At 40.5% G+C, this 22500-nt stretch overlaps 2 protein-coding genes across 9 annotated transcripts in view; one reads left to right on the forward strand and one right to left on the reverse strand.

Annotated features, from left to right (window-relative positions):
- LOC137996118 (uncharacterized) overlaps positions 1 to 6878 on the forward strand; it is a 9667-nt gene extending 2789 nt beyond the window's left edge. The window contains exon 2 of the mRNA XM_068841547.1: positions 6785 to 6878. Coding sequence (XP_068697648.1) covers positions 6785 to 6878 — 94 coding nt within the window. The remainder of the gene's footprint in view (positions 1 to 6784) is intronic.
- Positions 6879 to 9677: 2799 nt separating this feature from the next.
- Positions 9678 to 22500, reverse strand: part of LOC137997687 (protein NLRC3-like) — a 27157-nt gene continuing 14334 nt past the window's right edge. For 6 of the 8 annotated variants that reach the window (XM_068843861.1, XM_068843862.1, XM_068843858.1 and 3 more), the window contains 4 exons: positions 20772 to 20846; positions 19970 to 20044; positions 17965 to 18036; positions 9678 to 15071 (listed from right to left, as the gene is read on the reverse strand). In XM_068843861.1, coding sequence (XP_068699962.1) covers positions 11917 to 15071; positions 17965 to 18036; positions 19970 to 20044; positions 20772 to 20846 — 3377 coding nt within the window. In that variant the 3' untranslated portion in view covers positions 9678 to 11916. The remainder of the gene's footprint in view (positions 15072 to 17964; positions 18037 to 19969; positions 20045 to 20771; positions 20847 to 22500) is intronic. The other 2 variants (XM_068843865.1, XM_068843863.1) reach the window with 2 other exon arrangements.

Consider the following 22500-nt stretch of genomic DNA (forward strand, 5'->3'; position numbering starts at 1 on the left):
ATTTGATGCTAGGGGTATTCCTGCGATGGACTAGCATCCCATCCAGGGGGGGGAATAGAAATACTCCTAGTTGTTTCAAGCTACAGAAACCGGGATAAACTCCGGCCTAATGGGCCACTTGGCTCGTAAGCCCATAGGAGTCAATGGGTTTTAATCAGTACCTAAAAATTGAGATCTTTTTGATATGACAAAAATGTGCCGGTTATCCGGCATGCAGGAATGAGACTGGTGTGACAGGGGTTCGAGTTTGGAGAAAACATGAACAAATGTATTCTTGCATTCTCACGTGCTTATCTGTTCCATAAACTATCGCGTCGTTGTTTTGCAGTGATGGACTTTACGATCTACGACGCTCTCGTCAACGAGAACGCCACGGAACAACAATATCATTGGTTAATAGAGGAAACTTAATCGTGCTGCACGTGTAGCATACATTTTAGCAAAAATTCATGCGGTGCTCTGCACAGCAACAACGTGAAATCACCAAATTTGAGGTTTTGACGAAAACACAAGCGCACAAATGTGAACCCATCATTCTTTATTTTTACTCTAACACCGCTCGTATACAATTTAGTTTTAGGATAAACAAGAACGACGACGACGGTTACGAGAACGCCACATAACAACAGGTTTAATTAGCAAGAACAATAGTTCTGCACGCTCTGCAAAGTTGGGAAGCCATGTTTGTCTACTTTCCGCGTGGGAGAGCCGCGCGTCCGTCGCGCGAAATTTTAAGCTCTCGCCATCAGCCACTTTCTAGCAATCAGGTTGCGCACGTTCAACCGTCCTGTTGCGTAAGGTCCCTACTATAGGAAGACGACGACGACGGCAACGAGAACACCAAATAACAATAGGTTTAATTAGCAAAAACAATATTTCTGCACGACCTGCACGTGTGTTTTACATTTTGATACATTTCTTTGCCGTTCTCGTCTTGCAAACGACGTGAAATGATCAAATTTGAGGTCACGTGGAGGACGAGAGCACCTGACGACATTTCCAGCATTTTCATTGGCTCGTTGGACACAGGATATCAGTTCATATACCTGCTGTACCTAATATGGTCAAAGAACGCGTCAGCAATAAAGTGAGCTGCATGAAAACATTTTTGCAGCTAATAATAATAAGAAGAATAATTTAACACTTACATTGCGCAAAATACAAAAAAATGACCAAATGCGCATTACATTTGCAAAATCTAAAATACTAAACTAATACTAATCAGGAAATATATATACATAGAAGTAAAAGTATATTAAAAATATTTATTACTATCAATATACCACTTTAAAAAGACAGGTTTTAAGATGGCGCTTTAAAACATTAACGCATGGTGATGGCTCGAATTTCGTGGGGCAGCGACTTTCCGAGTTTTGGGGCGGCAACCTAGAATGATCTGTCACCCAATGTAAGTTTCGTCCTTACTGATGGAGGCGTGATCAAAATTCCTCTAGTTGAACGCAAGCTATACGCACCTGGCGATTTCAGGTCCCAGTTGTTCAAACGATGGATAGCGCTATCCTCCGGATAAATCACTATCCACTGGATAACTCAATCGATTTTGCGAGTGTTGATCCACTGGATAGTGATTTAGCCGGTGGATAGCGCTATCCATCGTTTGAACAACTCGGGCCAGGAGGACAAGGTCTTGGATATAAAGAGGGGCTATGCCGTGTATAGCCTTGAATGTAAACAGCAATACCTTGAAATGGATACGCTGTCTTATCCGCAGCCAATGCAAATCTCGTATTCACGGCGTGATGTGGCAATAACGTGGTGCGCGGCAAACAAGCCTACCTGCTGCGTTGAGAACACGCTGGACCTTGTTCAGCAGAGATGCAGATATGCCATGCAAAAGGCTATTACAGTCATCAACGCACGATGTCACAAAGGCGTGAACTAAGGTTTTGGTGACCTCCAGACTAAGAAATTTCCTGATGCGACTGATGTTGTGCAAGTGACAAAACGCTGCACAATGAGCTCTGAGAGCCTAGCATCTAGGTTCAACTGACAGTCGACCAATAACATCACGAATAAGTTGACCGATGACTTCAACGACCAGAGTTCTTATATAGTATCTATTGACGTTATACAAATCACTTGACTTCGAAGATGACTTCCGCTCAGGTTGTCGAAACGTCGGTCAGTGTCATCTCAAACAGTCTTTCTCAGGACTACACTCACCCGGACGATAGTACTTTACTTAATTACGATATGACTCCTGGGTTCAAACCATTTACGATTTCAAATACTGCCCCTCGGATTCTGCAATCTAGTAATATCAAAAGTGAAAAGGGTGACGAGCACGAGGTGGATGCCTTAAAGAACTGAAAAGCACGCACCCTTTTGTATTGTATCGTAAACGTGTAGTAAGTAGTCAACACTGTATTGTAGCCAGCTTAAAGTATGTAAATTGTTTGTTTAGTACCACTCTCTTGTAGCAAGCAATCAACACTGTATTGTAAGTAGAGTAAGGTATGCAGAATGTCCGTTTAGTACCTTTAGGATTGTAAGTATGTTATAGACAGTTGCAAGGAAACATATCATGAGTAATTAATAATGTTGTAAATAAGTGTTTCATTAATTTTAAAAAATATGTTTGCTTTTATTTTTCTGTTCTGTTATGATCGTTTTTTGCGCGAAGGCTGCATCTGAGGCCAGACTGTCGGCGGTGACAGCATGGAGACAACTTTGGTGTGTATACATGAACGTCCCCTCATAGTTCTCGCTACGCTGCATTACTCCGGTCTCAGACATCGAGGAGTTACATGGAAGAAGAGTCAGTTAAGTCGCCTTTTAAGAGTAAATCGTAGCAAATCACTGAATTGTATGTAATACATTTGAACACAATGGACCAATAAGAAAGCTGGGTTGCTGGACTTCAATACCCGCTTTCTGCGTGCGATCTGAGGCCAAGTCAGACGTCAGAAAACCACTCACATCGGCTTTTTCAGGAGTGGAGTCGATTGTTTTAAAAATTCGCACTCGAATGTGGCGACTGAGATCTTAACTCAGTCCCTCGGATATCATTCATGATGGTGAAAATCGTTTTAGGGTTAGGGTTACGAAATGACGGTTAAACTTCGCGAATTTCAAAGACATGGACCACGACTGGGCCCATTCTGTAAGTTTTTGTTGTATACCTTAAAAGTATCTTTACTACATATGAAGCAAACGTAGGCGTGTTTATATCAAATATATATCTTTTGCCGCTCTAAATCTGCCACAGTTAGCCAAACTAAGAAAAGAAAGGCCAATGATCGGACGATGTTGACACAGAAAAACTGGTGTCTTTTTCATCAACTCGTCCGTGACACAACTGGTTGCCAATTTAATACTTTGACCTTCAGAAAAACCTGTGTGGCTCCCTAATCGCTAGGTTTCTCCGAGAAATGCCGGGTCAAATGTGTGTTATGAGCTGGTGTCGAGGTTTATATTTTTCCATAAAGTGTAAGGCTGGGAAGACATTTTCGTCTACCAGTCACTGAGCGTAGCCGAACAAAAACCCTGTCAAGAGCGAAATATGTTAATGTTTCAAAGAACTTTGTATGGTTTATAAGCTTGCAACGCTATAGCTTGTGCAGGCTCTCTCTTTTCGGCCTACCCCAGTCCCCATCTTTCTCGCTCGCCCTGCCAAGAGAGATTTTCCCTGTGGAAATATTGGGTAATCCTTATACTTGCTTCTTGAGCAAAAAGCAAACAACATCATATGCTTTCTAGTGCAACTAATGCACCAGTCAATGTAGACCCAACCCCAGGGATTAGGCGGGCATTAGGCATTTGTCGTTTCTAATGGGAGCTAATGCTCCGCGGGATATTTTAGGCTATCTAATCCGCCCTTTTCTGGAATAAATGTCATCAAATGTTAAGTGATATGTCTTCAGCAAAAAAAATGGGAGAACAAAATTTATACTCGTCTGGAAAATAATAATATGTATATATTGTCCTAGGTGGTTCTTTGAGAAAAAATCCAATGTGGCGCTGGAATGAGCTTTCATTTCGCTGGTACGAATTTATCTGGAGGATGCTTCGCCTACATTGCACGACGTGAACGAGATGGAATAATCACGAGAGAGTTACACTGGAGCAAAGTTATATTTTGAGGTGACGTTTTCATCCACGTCGCCGTCCTAGATCTTAATGTCCCTAATCAGTCATTGGTTAAAAGAGGAAAAATAATCTTGCTTCGCATGCGGCATGCATTGTTGCTCGTGTTTCTGCGGTTCTCTGCACAACAAAGACGCGTAAACACCAAATTTGAGGTTTTGACGACAACTTGAGCATACAAATGTAAAACCTTTCATTCTCCAGTTTTACTCCGAAACCGCTCCCAACCAATTTAGTATTTTGGATACTTCGCCCACATTGTACGACGTGAACAAGGTGGAATAATCGCTGACGACTTGCGATGGTGCAACGTTATATTTTAAGGTGGCGTTTTCGTCGACGTCGCCGTTGTAGATCTTAAACTCCCTAATGAAGTGATGACGGCTGCAGCAAAGACAACGCCAGAGAGCAAGAATATGGTTAAAAAGAAGAAAATAATCGTGCTGCACGTGGGGCATGCATTTTGACAGGAGCCCATCAGTAGGAGCCTCCATCTTCCACTTTGCTTCTATGAAGTAGCGTTTTTCCTGACCTACCTATTTTTAGAACCACTTTCGCGCCATTCGTTATCATGGTAAACGTCAATAACAATTCAGTAGCCAATCAGCGCTGAGGTCTCTCTAACGCTGCAAACTCAGCAGAATCTTGGATCGCCCCTTCATGCGGACCACTTAGGGAACGCCTTTAATTAGCGCGGCAAATTCAAAAACGTCATTCCAAAAATAGATTAGTCAGGAAAAACGCCACCTCACTAACGGAAGCCAGTTGGACGCTCCTTCTGATGGGCTTCATTTCAATCTTTACTTCAAAATCGCTCATATCAACTAGTTATACGATACTTTACCCTTATTGTACAACGTCATCAGGAGCTCATGAGCCCATATCTCACTCGGAGATCCCCAATTTTTATTGTAGGAAAGTGATTAGCAGGCTACAGTAAAACTCTGCAAAGAAAGTTGGAGCGGATTCAGAGCCACCTTAAAATTTTCCAACTGTGAAGGTGGCTATGAATCCACTCTATGAGTTTTCTTTTAGACTCAGCAAATAGTTTTATCTTACCCTGCTAATCACTTTCCTGCAATAAAAATTGGGGTCACCCAATGAATTAATTAAGATATGAGTGCGAAACTGGTGTGAGCCTCCTTTTTTGAAGCGACAAAATGTGCCGGTTACCGGACAGGAATGAAACTGGTGTAAAAAGTGCTGACGTTTGGAGAAAAAAGAAAAATGTATACTCACGTGCTGGCATTTTCCATAAACTGTCACGTCGTTGTTTTGCAGTGGACAGCAAAGAAACGTAGTAAACTGTAAAACCTTTTGACTCCCATGATCTAAAAGTTCATTCTCCTAATCCCTTCCACAGATTTTTTCGTTGGCTGGTCTTGAGAATTTGGTGTTATGTCAGAAATTCATCAATGTCGTTCCTCTTATTCATTTGTGTCTTTATGTGTTTGCTTTTATTTTCTGTTATGTTATCATTGTTTCTTGCATTAAGGCTGCTTTTGGGGCTAGACTGTCCAAGGTGCCAGCAAGGAATCACCGTTGGTGTTTTTGTTTGTTTGCTTGTTTGTTTGTTTTTTTTTTTTTGTAACGTGCCTTCGTAGTTGTTCCCACTACGCTGCAGTACTCTGGCCTCAGCCATCGAGGAGTTGCATGAGAAAAGGGTCAGTTAACGTCTTCTTTCAGTAGTTAAGAGAGGCAGTATAAAACGTAACCTATCACTGAGTTGAATGTAATACATGTGAGCACAACGGACCAATTAGAAAGCTGGGTTGCTGCAGACCTCCCATACTCGTTTTCCGCGTATGGTCTCATCCTTTGGCCAAGTCAGACGTAAGAAAACCACGGACTTTGACCTTTTTCAAGGTGTAGTCTTTTGTCTTAAAAATCCCCACTCGAATATGCCGACCGAGATCTTAGCTCATTCTGTCTGATATAATTCACGATGGTCGGTATATATTTCATGAGGAAATTTCTAAGACTATCCGACTCAAACTGTCGTCGAAATGACAATTAAAAGTTGGCGAATTTCAGAGACATGGAATGCGGCTGGGTCTCTTCTGTGGAAGTAAACCTCGAGATATATTTTTTTTTTAGTTCTTTATATATACAAGGGCTGCAGCCAGAAAAAAAATTATGACAGAGGCAATGTCCACGGTTAAATTCTCTACGTAGGTATTCTAAGTGTTTATGATGAGTACATTTTAAAGACAACTCTGGAAAACACCCTTCATTTTAACGAATCACGAAAACATGAGTGAGGCAAGTGCCTCGGTTTGCCTCATACTTGCTACGGCCCTATATACAGAAAAAAGACATATCCGTCTTTATATCAAAATAAAAAAAACTCTTGGAAAAAGAAAGGCCGATCGGGTCGGGTGACGTTGACTCACGGACAAACTCATTTCTTTCAACAACTCGTCCGTGACTCAAATGGTTACCATCTAAGTTCACTTTGTGTAACTTGTGTGGCTCCATAAAGGAGTAACGGTAAAATGCGTTATGCGCTGGTGTTGAGATTTATATTTTGAGATAAACTGTATCACTTTTCTTGTGTACCAGTTAAAATATTAGCGGTACAAATAAAACTTATTAAAAGTGATGCTTACCGAAAGAAAAAAAAAACTGGACAACCCACCTAATGAAATTTTTTTTATTTTTTTTTTGTTTCTTTCAGTCTGACAGTCTTGGCTTCAAGTCGCGTGCGTTCTCCTCCTCCGATGAAGACAGTCGCTCAGACTCAGTCAACGAGGAGCATTGAAAACAGGTGAAGGAAAACGAGGTTCATTCGATAGATTATCAAGAAAGACCGTGTCTTTTCCCTAAAACCATGCAAACAAGTGTGTCAAAAAATTGCCTTGCAATGCAAATTGAAGCTATTAAGGTGGTTAAGTACCCAGGACACGGACAAGCGATTAAACCAATCAGAACGCGACGCAGGAACGTGAGGCTGGCGCTATAAGCTTTGGAAAGCTTTTGTTTGGTCATCAAGCTGGCAAGACATTTTCGTGTTCCAGTCACTGACCGTAGCCGAACAAAAATCCTGTCAAGGGCGAACTTTTTTCTCAAAAATTGAAAGAAGAACTTTAGTCTATATGGTTTATAAGCTTACAACGCTATAGCCTGCGCGCAGACTCCCTCTTCTCGGCCCACTCCAGTCCCCATCTTTCTCGCTTGCCCCGAAAAGAGAGATAGCAACGCCAAAATTGAGATGTATCCCGGTGGAAATAGTGAGAACCGTTATACTTGTTTCTTTAACAAAAAGCAACATCACATGCTTTCTAGTGAAACCAATTTTTCATTGTTTCCACAGCACCTTCCAATAAATAAGGCCAAGCACAGAAGACTCGGATCTGATAAACAAAACACAAAGAAAGAGTGCAGTGCAGTTCCCAGCAGAATGCAAACAATATTTGTGACGGCAGACTTTCTTGCTATTTCAAGCTTATTCTTGAACTTTTATTTCATTATTTAAATTTAATTCAACGAGTGGCCGGCACGACTTTTACGGTCTCTTAGAAAGATATCTGCCCTATAAAGGAAGCTTCAGTTCAGTGACTAAGAAAACGGTAATTTTCGGCGGAAATTGTTTTTTTTTTCTTACCAAGAACCAAAGCTATCGAGCGAGAACTAAAACGAAAATGTGACGCTGGAATGAGACAATTTTTAACCAGAAGATAACGTGATTCTTCGGACCGACAAGCCTGCAAGGATCTTCCTTTTATCCCAAGAGCATTGATTGCCCTGACGTTTGTCGCTCTAGAATGAAACGCTTAAGGCGTACACTACTTTTCTTGCCCATGATAAAAGATTGTTAAAGAGCAAGGTATCGGAAGGTATTATTTGAGTCTTGTAGCGAGCCAAGAGAAAATGAGGGGACAGAGAAGGAGGCTCGCGGTCCAGCCCTTGGGATATGTCAAGTCCACGAAAGTTATTTTTAGACGAGCGGAAGTCTTCCGAGACGTCCGCATGCAGGCCAACCTCGGTCCGATGTTTGAAAGAAAATATATATTCATCAGCCTTGCACGTGCGCCATCATTTTCTCTTTTCACTAAGAACCTGAGAGCGAGGCAAGACTGCATGCGAACATCTCAGAAGACAGACTTCCGCTCGTCTAAAAATAACTTTCGTGGACATAACATATCCCGGTCAACGCCTTGAGCCTCCCTCTCTATCCCCTCATTTTCTCTTGAGCAAACCGATCCCGGAGCTTTTGTTCCCCGCAATTAACCTGCAGGGGCTCTGTTGTCGAAACTCGAGTCCCGAAGCTGTTCGTGCGTATTTCGGCTGCTATTAAATCAGTATGTCTTGAAAAGGAAGACGTATTAAGGCACGAAACTACGAGTACTTATTTCCTGGTCTAAGGACCATGTAACGGATTAGTATTTCCAAGTAAGCACGTGAGGGAGAGGTTGTTTAGGGGGAAATTTTCGAAGCCACCAAGCACACGATTTCCATTTGCCAAGGGATGCGATAAACGAAAAAGACAAGTGGTCCTCGCACTCTTTGGACAATTTAAGACAATTTACAGACACCTGCAACTTTCAGGATCCGAACCTACGACATCTGCGATGCCGATAGAGTGTTCTACCAAGTGAGATATGACTGAAGCCACTCACTTGAAAGCCACCTGAATTTTCCAGGTTTCTATAACGACACAATTGCTTAAATTGTCCAGATAAGTGAGAGGATCACTTCTCTCTTTCGTCTTTAACCCGCACTTTAAATATGCATTTATTTGATACAATAAAGATACTCGAAAACTAAGGGGTATATAGTGGGGTAAGAGTGTCTACAATAAGAGACAATTGCTTAAATTGTCCAGATAAGTGTGAGGATCACTTCTCTATTTCGTCTTTAACCCGCACTTCAAATATGCATTCATTTCAGATACGATAAAGATACTTGGAGACTAAGGGGTAGATAGTGGGGTAAGGGTGTCTACTATAAGAGACAATTGCTTAAATTGTCCAGATAAGTGTGAAGATTACTTCTCTCTTTCGTCTTAACCTGCACTTCGAATATCCATTCATTTCAGATGCGATAAAGATACTTGGAGACTAAGGGGTAGATAGTGGGGTAAAGGTGTCTATGATAAGAGACATGTACTCGGGTGCCCAGGGGTAGATAGTGGGGTTCTGTCTTTGACTCCCAGGAGTAATCAACATGTAAATTCTCCTCGTAATCTCAATAAAATCTCTGTCAAACAGGTATTGAGAAAGAAGAGAATTATCAGCTTAAGAAATGATTTAACACCAAATTCTTATGACTAATCAACAAAGAAAGCTATTGTACTCGTTAGGAGAATGAACGTTTCGATCTTGGGAATAAAAGGGTTAAAAAAGGAAATAAGAGAAGACAAGAAAACGTTGTCTTTTTCGTCCTTAAGAAATTCTCATTGCCCTAACAACCTGACCGTGGGGATGAACGTTTTGCTTCCTTACGGAAAATGACGGTATGAGCCTTGAACTCGGGTTGAAAGATATTTCTATGGTAATCCTCAGGTAAGAGCATATCAGGACCCTCTTAAACTCGCTGCTCCCGATAAGTAGAATAAACCGATCAAACTCTCTTGTTAAGATGATTTAATTCGTAAACAAAACACCATATTTACACAAAGCAAAGTAATCGAGAAACTTCCTTGATAAGACCTTTGAAAAATTGCATAAAACGGATACCAAAAAAAGATTATTTGTTTCACCTTGAAAACGCAGGAATATATAGATATCGCTTATACACAATAAAACACCATTTAAGCGAACACCTTAATAAATTACTAAGGATGTTGTCAGATTTGTTGAATCTGAATGTGAAAAGCTGCAGAAATCTTTGCAGCTTAATAGACCTAACAACATTAACGTGAATATTGATGCATCAATTAAAGCACTGAATAGGCCTTTTTGGATATATTAAAAGTAAGCTTGAAAGAGAGGTTTAGAGGACAAAGACAAAGGAAAGTGAATGATATGTAAATATTTTTCACATTCATTCCATAGTGTTTCGATCCTTTTTGTCCTCACCGCCTCACTATCAAGCTGAATATTTGACATTTGGAGAATGGCCTATTGAACTAGTATGTGCCTTAAATAGTTGCCACTAAAATTCATGTTATTAGCATGTAAATAAATTTATTTTACAAGAATCAGATTACTGAACCTGAATCTGAAAAGCCGCAGCACTCTTTGTATCTAAGAGACCTGACAAAATTAATCAATGTGTTGTTGTCCCTTTAAATGCTGTAATTTGCATTATCTGATATAATTTTTTCCTTGACAATGGAGTCATGACTACTCTGAAACGTCGAATTTCACTTTTTTATCGTTCGTTTTTACCGTTTTCTGCTTATATCTCTTTTAATACGAACGTGTTGCTGATACATAAATGAAAGCACCCAACTGAAACTAACATTTGCCCAAATAATTTCTACTAAAATTCATTTGTTATCCTGCTCTCACATATTCAGGAGCACTGTGCTCCAAAGAAAAGTAGAATTTCTCCAAAAAGGTATTTTAAAAAACACTTGTTCAGAAGTGATTTAGATATTATCACAGTAACTTGTAAAGAGCATTCATGTACAGACACATTTCTTAGACTTCGTTTATACACTAGGGGAAAAGTTTCCATTCAAATCTCTCGGGTTTTATAATGCATTTACATGGTAATGTAGCATTCACATTTAAATAATATGAAAATACTTGGAAGAAAACGTTTTATTTTCAAAGGATCTCAATTGGGCACAACACTGAGTTAGCCGATTTGGTCTATTTTAAAAAAGAGACAAAGAATGTGGTGCAAGGAAACTGGCGCTTTTAGCATTTGACCGGCTTGAGTTCTTTGTGAAATTGAAGTAGATTCAAAAAGGAAAGCTGACGGAAGTATAAAAAGTCATCGGATTGCGTGCCTGCTGTCTACCATCGATGCGGACATCTTGAGTACCACATCTTCCTTTCTATTTTATGTAAAATACCTTAAAGCTGTACTATGACAAAAAATCGATCTTTCTTTTTCTTTAGATTTTAAAACTACGTTAACTTAACACTAAGTGACCCAAGTTTGAAGCTTTGATTTCAAGATTTTAACTGACATCTTCCTTTTAAATGGTCTGCCATTACCAACTTTAAATTCTTGAGAGAGCTGGATCGAGGAGAAAATGACGTCAAAGACTCAAGTCACAGTGCGTGTGTACGCGGCTGACTTGATATGCAGCAGGGGAGTTTCATGCTTTCAGACTTTTAAACTTGTGTTTTGCATATATAATAAACTGCATTCACGCGCTGAAACGTTTAACTAGTGAGAAAATAACGTCACCTAACCCTTAGATCCAACCCACTAATGTCCAATCGGTCAGTTTTGAACGTAAGTAATGGCGGACCGCAAAATCCAAATATTTGGCCAGTCAACCTTTCAATGAATGCTTACCAACAAACAAGGGGTGGGAAGGTGAAGTGAGATAGTCGTCAAATTCAGCAACAACACTAAAAGACAATAGGGACCTTTAGCAACGACTACGACAACGGCTACGAGAACGCCATAAATTTGCATATTTGCACGCCCTGCACGTGCGTTTTACATTTTGATAGATTTTTTTTTGTCGTTCTCGTCTTGACTACGACGTGAAAGATCAAATTTGAGGTCATGTGGAGAACGCGAGAACATGACTATTTTCTCTCTAAATATCCACACTGCACTCATCAGTTTTATTCCTGGATTGTGTATTCACACTTTCCAAGCCGAGGAGAGAAAATTATTACAGTAAAAGAAAATAATATTTTTACACAACAACGTTCTCGTAGTCGCCGTCGTCCTTGCTTATTGTGAGTCATGATCCTGTTGGCGTCGACGTTCACACTGAAACACTGAAACCAGTTTCATGTGAGAGTCAAAACTAAGGGGAGGAGCAACAGAGAGGTTGTCAGACAAATCCAAAGTAGTAAGAGAGGTGTTTACTGCGAGGGCCTGGGAAAGTGAAGTAGCACCCTCAGCACCAATGGAGTTGAGAGACAAATCCAAAGTAGTAAGGGAGGTGTTTACTGCAAGGGCCTGGGAAAGTGAGGTAGCACCCTCAGCACCTATGGAGTTGACAGACAAATCCAAAGTAGTAAGGGAGGTGTTTACTGCGAGGGCCTGGGAAAGTGAAGTAGCACCCTCAGCACTAATGGAGTTCTGAGACAAATACAAAGTAGTAAGGGAGGTGTTTACTGCGAGGGCCTGGGAAAATGAAGTAGCACCCTCAGCACGAATGGAGTTGCGAGACAAATACAAAGTTGTAAGGGAGGTGTTTACTGCGAGGGCCTGGGAAAGTGAAGTAGCACCCTCAGCACTAATGGAGTTCTGAGACAAATCCAAAGTAGTAAGGGAGGTGTTTACAGCAAGGGCCTGGGAAAGTGAAGTAGCACCCTCAGCACTAATGGAGTTCTGAGACAAATCCAAAGTAGTAAGGGAGGTGTTTACTGCGAGGGCCTGGGAAAGTGAAGTAGCACCCTCAGCACTAATGGAGTTCTGAGACAAATCCAAAGTAGTAAGGGAGGTGTTTACTGCGAGGGCCTGGGAAAGTGAAGTAGCACCCTCAGCACTAATGGAGTTCTGAGACAAATCCAAAGTAGTAAGGGAGGTGTTTACAGCAAGGGCCTGGGAAAGTGATGTAGCACCCGCATCACCAATGTAGTTGTGAGACAAATCCAAAGTAGTAAGAGAGGTGTTTACTGCGAGGGCCTGGGAAAGTGAAGTAGCACCCTCAGCACCAATGGAGTTCCAAGACAAATCCAAAGTAGTAAGGGAGGTGTTTACTGCGAGGGCCTGGGAAAGTGAAGTAGCACCCTCAGCACCAATGGAGTTGGAAAACAAATGCAAAGTAGTAAGGGAGGTGTTTACTGCGAGGGCCTGGGAAAGTGAAGTAGCACCTTCAGCACCGATGGAGTTGGAAGACAAATCCAAAGTAGTAAGGGAGGTGTTTACTGCGAGGGCCTGGGAAAGTGAAGCAGCACCCTCATCACTAATAAAGTTGCCAGACAAACCCAAAGCAGTAAGGGAGGTGTTTACTGCGAGGGCCTGGAAAAGTGAAGTAACACCCTCAGCATCAATGGAGTTTACAGACAAATTCAAAGTAGTAAGGGAGGTGTTTACTGCGAGGGCCTGGGAAAGTGAAGTAGCAGCCTTAGCACCAATAAAGTTTGCAGACAAATTCAAAGTAGTAAGGGAGGTGTTTACTGCGAGGGCCTGGGAAAGTGAAGTAGCACCCTCAGCACCAATGGAGTTGTGAGACATATCCAAAGTAGTAAGGGAGGTGTTTACTGCGAGGGCCTGGGAAATTGAAGTAACACCGTCAGCACCAATGGAGCTGTCAGACAAATCCAAAGTAGTAAGGGAGGTGTTTACTGCGAGGGCCTGGGAAAGTGAAGTACCACCCTCAGCACCAATGGAGTTTTGAGACAAATCCAAAGAAGTAAGGGAGGTGTTTACTGCAAGGGCCTGGGAAAGGGCAGGAATGCTCGTACGTGATTCGAAGTATATTCGAATTTCCGTCAAATCAAGACTTTTGCCAAAGGTATAAGCTAATGTAGTATACAGGTTTTCGGAGCAAGTTTTACATTCCCCTATGACATCTAAAGCCAACTTAAGGTACAAGTTTGCGTCATGCGCAGATCTGCGGACTCTCACATTTACAAGTGAGGCAACACCATTCACAATCGACACTGCCGTTTCCTCAGATTGCGATGCTATGATTCCACTCATGAACATGAAAACTTGATTTAGTTCACGAAAGTATCTTTCGTCAGTCAGAACTGACTCCTTATCAATTTCTCCAGCCAGGATGGAAAACGCAAGATGTAGACCAGAAAAGAATTCTTGAAAACTCTTGTGAAAAAAACTATAACGGAAACAAGGCGTTCTCTTGCTACCGCCAGCCTGGATGGAGAGAAAGCCAAATTTAATGAACAGACTTTCCTTGAAATTCCCATGGACGTCTTCGAAATGCCCCTCTCCTTTAAAAAGAGATTCTTGCGCCATTCTCCCTAGGATCATCAGTTCCTTCTTGTAAACTATTAGAAGGTCTTTACCACTACTTGGTAAGTGGTTCTTCATTTCGTATCGTCTCAAAACGAAGAGAACAATCTCTACGTACAGCTGTGTTCTGTTGTTTGGTAGAATGCCGCCAAAATCTTCGAAAAGCACACAAAGCAGAAGTGTATTTAAAGGGTTTTTTGTCAGTTCTGCTAAAGGTCCTTCAACATCATTAATCAGCTTCTCTGCCATTTGTTCTGCGTGTCGAAAATACTTCCTTATAAAACACTTCGCATCACTTCTCGTAAATCCAACTATCTCCAACAGTGTGTCCGAGTAAGGCCTTACTTTATTTCCTGCTTCGTGACGAGAAGTAAGAACAATGTGACAACCAGGGAGCAGCTTTCTTTGAACAAGACTAAAGTACAAAGCCAATTTTTGAGGGTCTGCCTCATCTAACCCATCGAGCACTAACAGGACTTTAGAAGAGTTTTCTTGCACAAAACGGGAAAACGTTTCTTTCAACTCTGGGTCAATTTCTTCCGGCAGAATTTGATCATCGATAGCCTCCCAGATGCTAGATTCAATTTCACGACATCTGAGGAGCAGGAGCACCTCTACTTTTGGAAAAGACTCGTCCCATTCGCAGTCTTGTTTAGTTGCCCAATCATATGCCAGCTTTTGACAGTAGGTCGTCTTTCCCATGCCGGGTTCACCCTCAATCAGGACAATCCGTGGATGTTGGCAATCTTCGTGTGATGTAAAAATACTTGTCATGTTGGTGATTTCTTTCGCAAGCGTTCCGCGTGTCTTTTCTTTTGCGACTATCTTAAGTCTGGTGAAAATGTTCTCTATTTGGAAGCTGAACCCCTCACACCAAGGAACTGGAAAAACCACCCCTTCACGCTTTTGGTAAATTTGTCTTATCCACTCCGTGATATGACTTTGAGATGAACAACTATCTGTAAAAGAAAGAAACACCAAAAAATAGGGTCAATTTAGAAGGTGATTGAATCAGAGTTACTCGCTTTTCCTAGTGTCTTTTTTCAGCACTCAGAGACGATTTCCAATTTTAAAGTGAAAATCCATCCTTTACTTCTGGTGGACTATGCTTGGCTTACCGATTTCCTAGCTAATCCGCCTTCAGATTAAGATTCATTATTCACAGGAATAAAGTGTGCGAGTCAACTTTTGTGAACAAATTGCGAGAATGTAGTGACGCAAATGTATTTGCTGAAAAGCTGGCGAGTCAGAAAAATTAATGACTATCACAAGCTAAATTTGATCCTGTGAGTTTTTTTTAGAGGTTTCACTGGTTTGCAAGCCCTCCTGGCTGATTTACCTATGTATCACCGCTTTAAAAGTCATTTCTGGTACACAAACAAGCAGAGTTTCTAAAAGAACCTGTTGTCCTATCAACGTTTGTTTTGATTGAGAAGTTAAACGCTAGAAGATTTTTAAATTACATTTTAAAAAGGGAACGACGTTTCGGCGCTACGTTACACCATTATCAAGCATAAAAAGTAGAAGGTGTAATACGAATATATAAAATGAGAAACAATACATATAGTATTTGGGGGTCCTATGGGTACCGCGCACCGGTGGCTCAGTTGGTTGAGCACGGACTGTCACGCGGGAGGTCGTGAGTTTAACTCCGGCCGGACCAACACACAGCGTCTTTAAATAACTGAGTAGACAGTGCTGCCTTTGTAATTACATCTGCAAATGGTTAGACTCTCTAGTCTTCTCGGATAAGGACGATAAGCCGGAGGTCCCATCTCACAACCCTTCAATGTTCATAATCCCGTGGGCCGTAAAAGAACCCGCACACTTGTCGCAAAGAGTAGGGCATGTAGTTCCCGGTGTTGTGGTCTGTCTTCAGTGATGTATCATGGTTGGGAAGGTAAATGCTCGGAGATATTAGCTAGACCAAGCTACTCTAAAAATATGATATGAAGAAACACAATGCGGAAAAAAGAGTACGAAAGTGTCACGCAAACAGTAAGAATGGAGTCGGCTTGCATGTTAAGAGAAGGCTTGATGTCCTTTATGTGCAACATATCGTAGATTAAGCAATCAAATTTGCTGTTTTATTTCCTCAGAACTTTGAAAAGGTGGTAAGTCTTTGTTCTGTTGTTGCCATGCTGTGTTTTAAGGTGTTTCCCGATGGCTGAATAACGGTGTTCACTTTTGCGTTGATGTAAGGGTCGGGCAGCTTTCTTTATCGTGTCCGACCTTTAACACACCGTTTTACGACCGGTATGTTTATGATTGTTCCTCCAAAACGAACAAAAGACAACCCTGATGATCTACTTGAGCGTCTCAACAGTTACCATCCTAACATCGTTTCTACTGTCGAAGAAAATCCTGACCATTTCCTCGACACTTCTTTCACTTATGTTAACAAGTTCAACTGCAAAGTCTACAAGAAACAAGGAAAGCTACCAACGCATTGAAAATTAGAAATGCCTACCAAATGGAAAAGAAAGTGTATCACTGGCGCCCTCCACAGACCGAACCGCGTTTCTTCTGATGTTGACAACGATGTCAAAACAATTGAAACAACCTTCTTAAGTGCAGTATATCCTAAGGGTTTTGTCATACAGTAAACAGTTTTCTGAAAGATCCACCAGAAGATGATATTCCTTTTCGAAGAGCGCGACAAAAATTTTTATCAAGATCCCCTTACTGTAGCTAGCAGAAAGGAAAGTCTTAGTAAAACCTTCATTTCCAAATTGAACAAATTCACGGGTTTCAATCACATTTTCATCATCCTTTGGAAAACTATACAGATCAAAAGCCTTTTCAATTTGAAAGACAAAAACACTCATCGATCACATGTGGTCTATAAAGGAGACTATTCTTGCGGTGACAGTTACATCGGCGAGACCATGAGAAATGTGGAGGTGCGAATTCAAGAACATTCCAACGCATGCAATGACTCTGAACCTGCCCGTGTACTCTTCACGGCGCAATCCTTTCACAAACGCAAAATTTTTGAAGGCCTAATGATTCAACAATGGAAACCAGCTCTAAACAAACAAATTCATTGCTACATGGCGAAACTCTTGTAAGGTCAATTTAGAAGTTAATTGACTCAGAGTTACTCGCTTTTTCTAGTTTCCTTTTTTGAGCACTGAGAGAAGATTTCCAATTTTAAAGCGAAAAGCCATCCTTTGCTTCTGGTGGACTATTCTTATCTTACCAATTTCCTAGCTAATCCGTCTTCAGATTAAGATTCATTATTCACACGAATAAAGTATGCGAGTCAACTTTCGTAAAAAAATTGCGAGAATGTACTGACGCAAATATATTTGCTGAAAAGCTGGCGAGTCAGAAAATGACTTTTGATCCTGTGAGTTAATTTAGAGGTTTCACTGGCTTGCAAGCCCTCTTGGCTGATTTACCTACGTAACGCCGCTTTAAAAGCCATTTCTGGTACACAAACAAGCAGAGTTTCTAAGTGAACGTGTTGTCCTGTCCACATTTGTTTAAATACAAAAAAATGTTTTCTGCCGGCGTGGATGAGTGTTAGGCTTGCGTATCACAGTGCTTAGTGGTAAGAACTAAAACGTGCACGCGTTAACATAAAACTAACACAATATTATAGGAATAATAATAATATATTCAAATTAAAATGGAGTGACAATTATAATGAAGTAATAAATCCACTTTTAAGCCACGTTGGGCAGAACGAAAAAGCTGATATGTAAGAAATGCTCATTTTTCCGCCACACATTTCATTGCAATGTTTTGGACATATTGATTTTTACGACTGTATGATTTTTTTTTGTCCGCGTCGATTTCAAACATGGTCAAATTGCCTCGATCTCGTTTATTTTAGGTCATATATACCTTTCGTTCGATAAGAAGCCAGGGAAGAAGATGGAGAGCTTTCACTTGTAAATAGAACCTCACTTTGTTCATCTGTAAAAATCATATAACAAACCATACATGACTTAAGGTTGGCTTTCACATAAACGGCGCACACAATACCAGCTGATTTGAATCGTAATCTCATTAGTTCGGGAGCACGCAGTGGGAACTGAAGATGTTAAAGTCACGGCAATGGACATGTACAAGTACAAGGAAGGGTTGCGTTTTTGCAAACGTTGGCCGTGTAGCACTTATATTTGAACAGACTTAACTGATTAGAGTGTAATGTGAAGTGCTAGTTTTCTACCCCATATGAACGATGTGAGCGTTAGCCCTACTAATTCAAATATAGAGCGTTAGCCCTACTAATTCAAAGAGATCTTTCAGCGCAACCAGAACCCAGATGAATGCTGCCCAGTCCGAGTATGTTATTTTCCATGAATTACTTTGCAATGCTGCTCACACAAAATGTTCTCTAAGTGAAAACAAGTGGGGCTTATAGTGCCTGAAAGTTACTAGACGTGATAGCCTTGCTAGCATTGTACCGACTCAGTTTACCTGTTTCTAGTGCTTTGAGGTTCAAAGCAAAGGTGTGATCAACAATCATTTATTAGGTGAGAAAAGAGTGATTTTACTCAGCCCATGGAACAGATCGTAATGCTAATTTTTTAATGCAAGTGCGGTTCATTTGTATTACCTTCCCAACTACTTTTGCCTATGATTGTCTGAAAATTCTGGGTGTGGTCTTAAATTGGAAATACGACTTTTTAGTTAGCGTTTACAGTTCCTTTGAAAAACAAACACAGTAAGTGCTTGTTTTAACATTTAAATGTTTTTTGGCAGAATTTTAGGCTTTATCTGTTTAAAAAGAAGGCAAGTTTAAACTTCCATACATGTGTTAGGATATCTTGTTGGAAGTATTTCAATGATATTAAATTGTAGAGCAAATAACATGTTGAAAATTCCTTCGTGAATTAACGAAAAGGGGAGGAGTCGAAATGATAGTTAATTAGATACTTTATTTCAATTTCAGCTCTCTTTATGGAGTAATGTTGTAGTTTACCTAAAATAAAGCTAACAAGTCCATGAAAAGTCCTATTACTATTTCCTTTGAAGCCCCGGTTTACACTCCAGTTTCAATATTTTATCTACAGCTTTGCTTTAAATGCATTATTTTGGGAGTGATGTCGGGAGTAATGCGAGTGCTCCCGCATCTCGTACCATTTTTTGCTAAATCGATTGAAATATATCAGTTCTTGGCATTCTTTCAACGTCTTCCAAAAAATAAAGCTTTCTTTTAACGAATATGAAACATCAAACAACACAATACTTTTTTATGGCATTCTTAATGAACATTTTCCTAACAGAATGGATTTTGGAGTAACGTTATGAAGCGTCCCGCAAGTCTGAAATCCAAATCATAAAACGATGATTTTAACTAAATTTCAGTATTGTGAGATTTATTTATGCATTGGAGAGTACATAGTCATTATAAGAATATTTCCAGAATAAGAAATGGTAGCCACATGTTAAATACTACGAGAGTTATAAGCGTTCAAAGCCGATTTTCCTCTTCTCACACGATCACAGACAAAACCGTTGGGAACGTCAGCACTTTTGATGTCTTCATTGCTTCTCTCCCCTCCCTCCCCCCCTCCCCCAATTCAATGTTGTGTAAAACGGAATGGTTTTAATGGGAAATTGTTGTGTTACCCTCCAACATTGAATAGGGGGGAGGGGAGCTATATAAGAGAAGGTGAAACTATTTCTTTTGCGCTTTAACAGAAGCGGGTTAAGTACAGCTCTGGTGCGGTTCATTTACATAACCTTCCCAACTACTTTTATCTATGATTGTAGGTTTCCTTGTTTGGCTGCACAAGCAGTATCTACATCAAAAATTGCCAGAAAACCTTAATTCAAAGAGCTGTTCAGTCAGTTAAATTTAGAATCAGGTTAAAACTTGCTTCGGTTTACATGACTTTACCTGCATGTTCCTTAGACTCTTTCTCTTCTTCTCGTGCTTTCTTTTGTGAAAGGCCATGATCGGTGAAAGAGATATCTGTAAATATTTGAAAGCAAAAATCTGAAACACCTGCAATCTTGGACAAAACTTTCGGAAAAAATTCTGGCGTGAAAATCCTTGCACATGCACTCTCAATTTGTCCCCACTCTACCCCATACCAATGTTGATAATGTGGTGAAAAATACCGTGCAAGCCTTTGACCGTTTCTTAAGCAACATTGGATTAGGGGGAGGGGGGCAAGTATGGAGAAGTTAATCTTTTATCACACAGACAAATGAGGGAATGACCATTTTCCCAACATGTTTTATCCAAGACTGTGGGTGGGAGTCAGAATTCAGTTTTTGCCTTAATAACGGAAGGTCACAGGAAAGATTCAGATGCTCACTTGAAATAATCCAAAGAGATATACTAAGGTCGATAATTACATTTTTGATATTGGTAAGGTTTTCATAATTTCAATTCAGGGAATGGTCATGGTGGCCCTCAAATCCATCAGTGGTTAACAGTGTCTTCAAGTGTACCTGAACGCATAGGCATATGACATCACAAAGGCCAAATATAGAAAGCGCTGTCACCTTGATGTCTAGAAACTAATCCCCCTGGAATTGAAACTCTCCTTTTTTAGGCAAACAACACGTAGCATCCTTTCTTCAGTGAAAGAAACCAAGGCACCTTGTCACGTGAGTAAATAGGCTCTATTCGAAAACTGTCCTTCCAACAGCCGATTTGCACAATGTACTTGTTAAAGTCCTAATGATTTTACCTTTTCGGGCATTACCGCATTTTCTCTTTAATTTGCCTTGAGGTTCTGATGGCATCTGAGGTTCGCAGGAAGCATCTGTCGAAATAAATGAAAGCGAACAATACGTGAGTCGCTCAGAGTTAAGAGAAAAAAAAACATTACGCGTTCAATTCGAGCTGACTATGTAGCAATGAAGTTGCTTGTTTAGAATAGGTTTCCATTGCTGAATCATTAGGCCTTCAAAAATTCTGCGCTTGCCGTGGATTGCGGTGTGCAGAGTGTAAGCCAGCCCGTCACGTAGGTGACGGGCAGGTTCAGAGTCATTACATGCGTTGGAATGTTCTTGAATTCGCACCTCCACATTTCTCATGGTCTCGCCGATGTAACTGTCACCGCAAGAACACTCTCCTTTATAGACCACATGTGATCGATGAGTGTTTTTTTCTTTCAAATTGAAACGTTTTGCCAAAGGATGATGACAATGTGAATGAAACCCGCAAACTTGTTCAATTTGGAAATGAAGGTTTTACTAAGTCTTTCGTTTCTGCTACAGTAAGGGATCTTGATAATTTTGTTGCGCTCTTCGCAACACTTATTGTTTGTAGACGTGGCCATTGAAACTGAACACTGTGTTTTTAGTGACACTGCAGAGGAGACGTTACAAACAAATTGACGAATGCGGTATGAGAAACCCTTTATCTCCAGTCCTCGCAAATATCTTCATGGCAAAACTGGAATTCGACGTTGTCCGACCTTTAACCCACCGTTTTACGACCGGTATGTTTATGATTGTTTCTCCAAAAAGAAAAAAAGACAACCCTGATGATCTACTTGAGCGCCTCAACAGTTCCCATCCTACCATCGTTTCTACTGTCGAAGAAGATCCTGACCATTTCCTCGACACTTCTTTAATGTTAACAAGTTCAACTGCAAAGTCTACAAGAAACAAGGAAAACTACCAACGCATTGAAAACCAGAAATCCCTACCAAATGGAAAAGGAATTGTATTACTGGCGCCCTCCACAGAGCGAAACGCGTTTCTTCTGATTTTGACAACGATGTCAAAACAATTGAAACAACTCTTAGGGGTTTTATTTGTCATACAGTTAACAGTTTTCTGAAAGATCCACCAGAAGATGATATTCCGATTCCTAGCTTTCTTTTCGAAGAGCGCGACAAAATTTTTATCAAGATCCCTTACTGTAGCAGAAACGAAAGTCTTAGTAAAACCTTCATTTCCAGAGAACGCATGTTTTATGAGTCAAATGAGTCAATGAGTCAATGAGTCATGAGTCATGAGTCATGAGTCAATGGACTCACATTCAATATAGCAATAATTTGTTGATTAAGCCTAAGCCTTCGTTTCAGTGATTAGACCTAAGCATTCTCTGAAATTTTAGCTTTCATTTTATGGTTTAATTAACTGCCCTAACTCGTTGACTCATTGATTCATGACTCATTGACTCATAAATACTTGACACTTATTTCCAAATTGAACAAATTCACGGGTTTCAATCACATTTTCATCATCCTTTGGAAAACTAAAAAGATCAAAAGCCTTTTCAATTTGAAAGAGAAAAACACTCATCGATCACATGTGGTCTCATGATAAAGGAGACTATTCTTGCGCTGACAGTTACATCGGCGAGACCATGAGAAATGTGGAGGTGTGAATTCAAGAACATTCCAACACATGTAATGACTCTGAACCTGCCCGTGTACTCTTCACGGCGTAATCCTTTCACAAACG

The sequence above is a fragment of the Montipora foliosa genome, chromosome 3 (genome assembly GCF_036669935.1).
Source record: "Montipora foliosa isolate CH-2021 chromosome 3, ASM3666993v2, whole genome shotgun sequence".
Taxonomy (NCBI): domain Eukaryota; kingdom Metazoa; phylum Cnidaria; class Anthozoa; order Scleractinia; family Acroporidae; genus Montipora; species Montipora foliosa.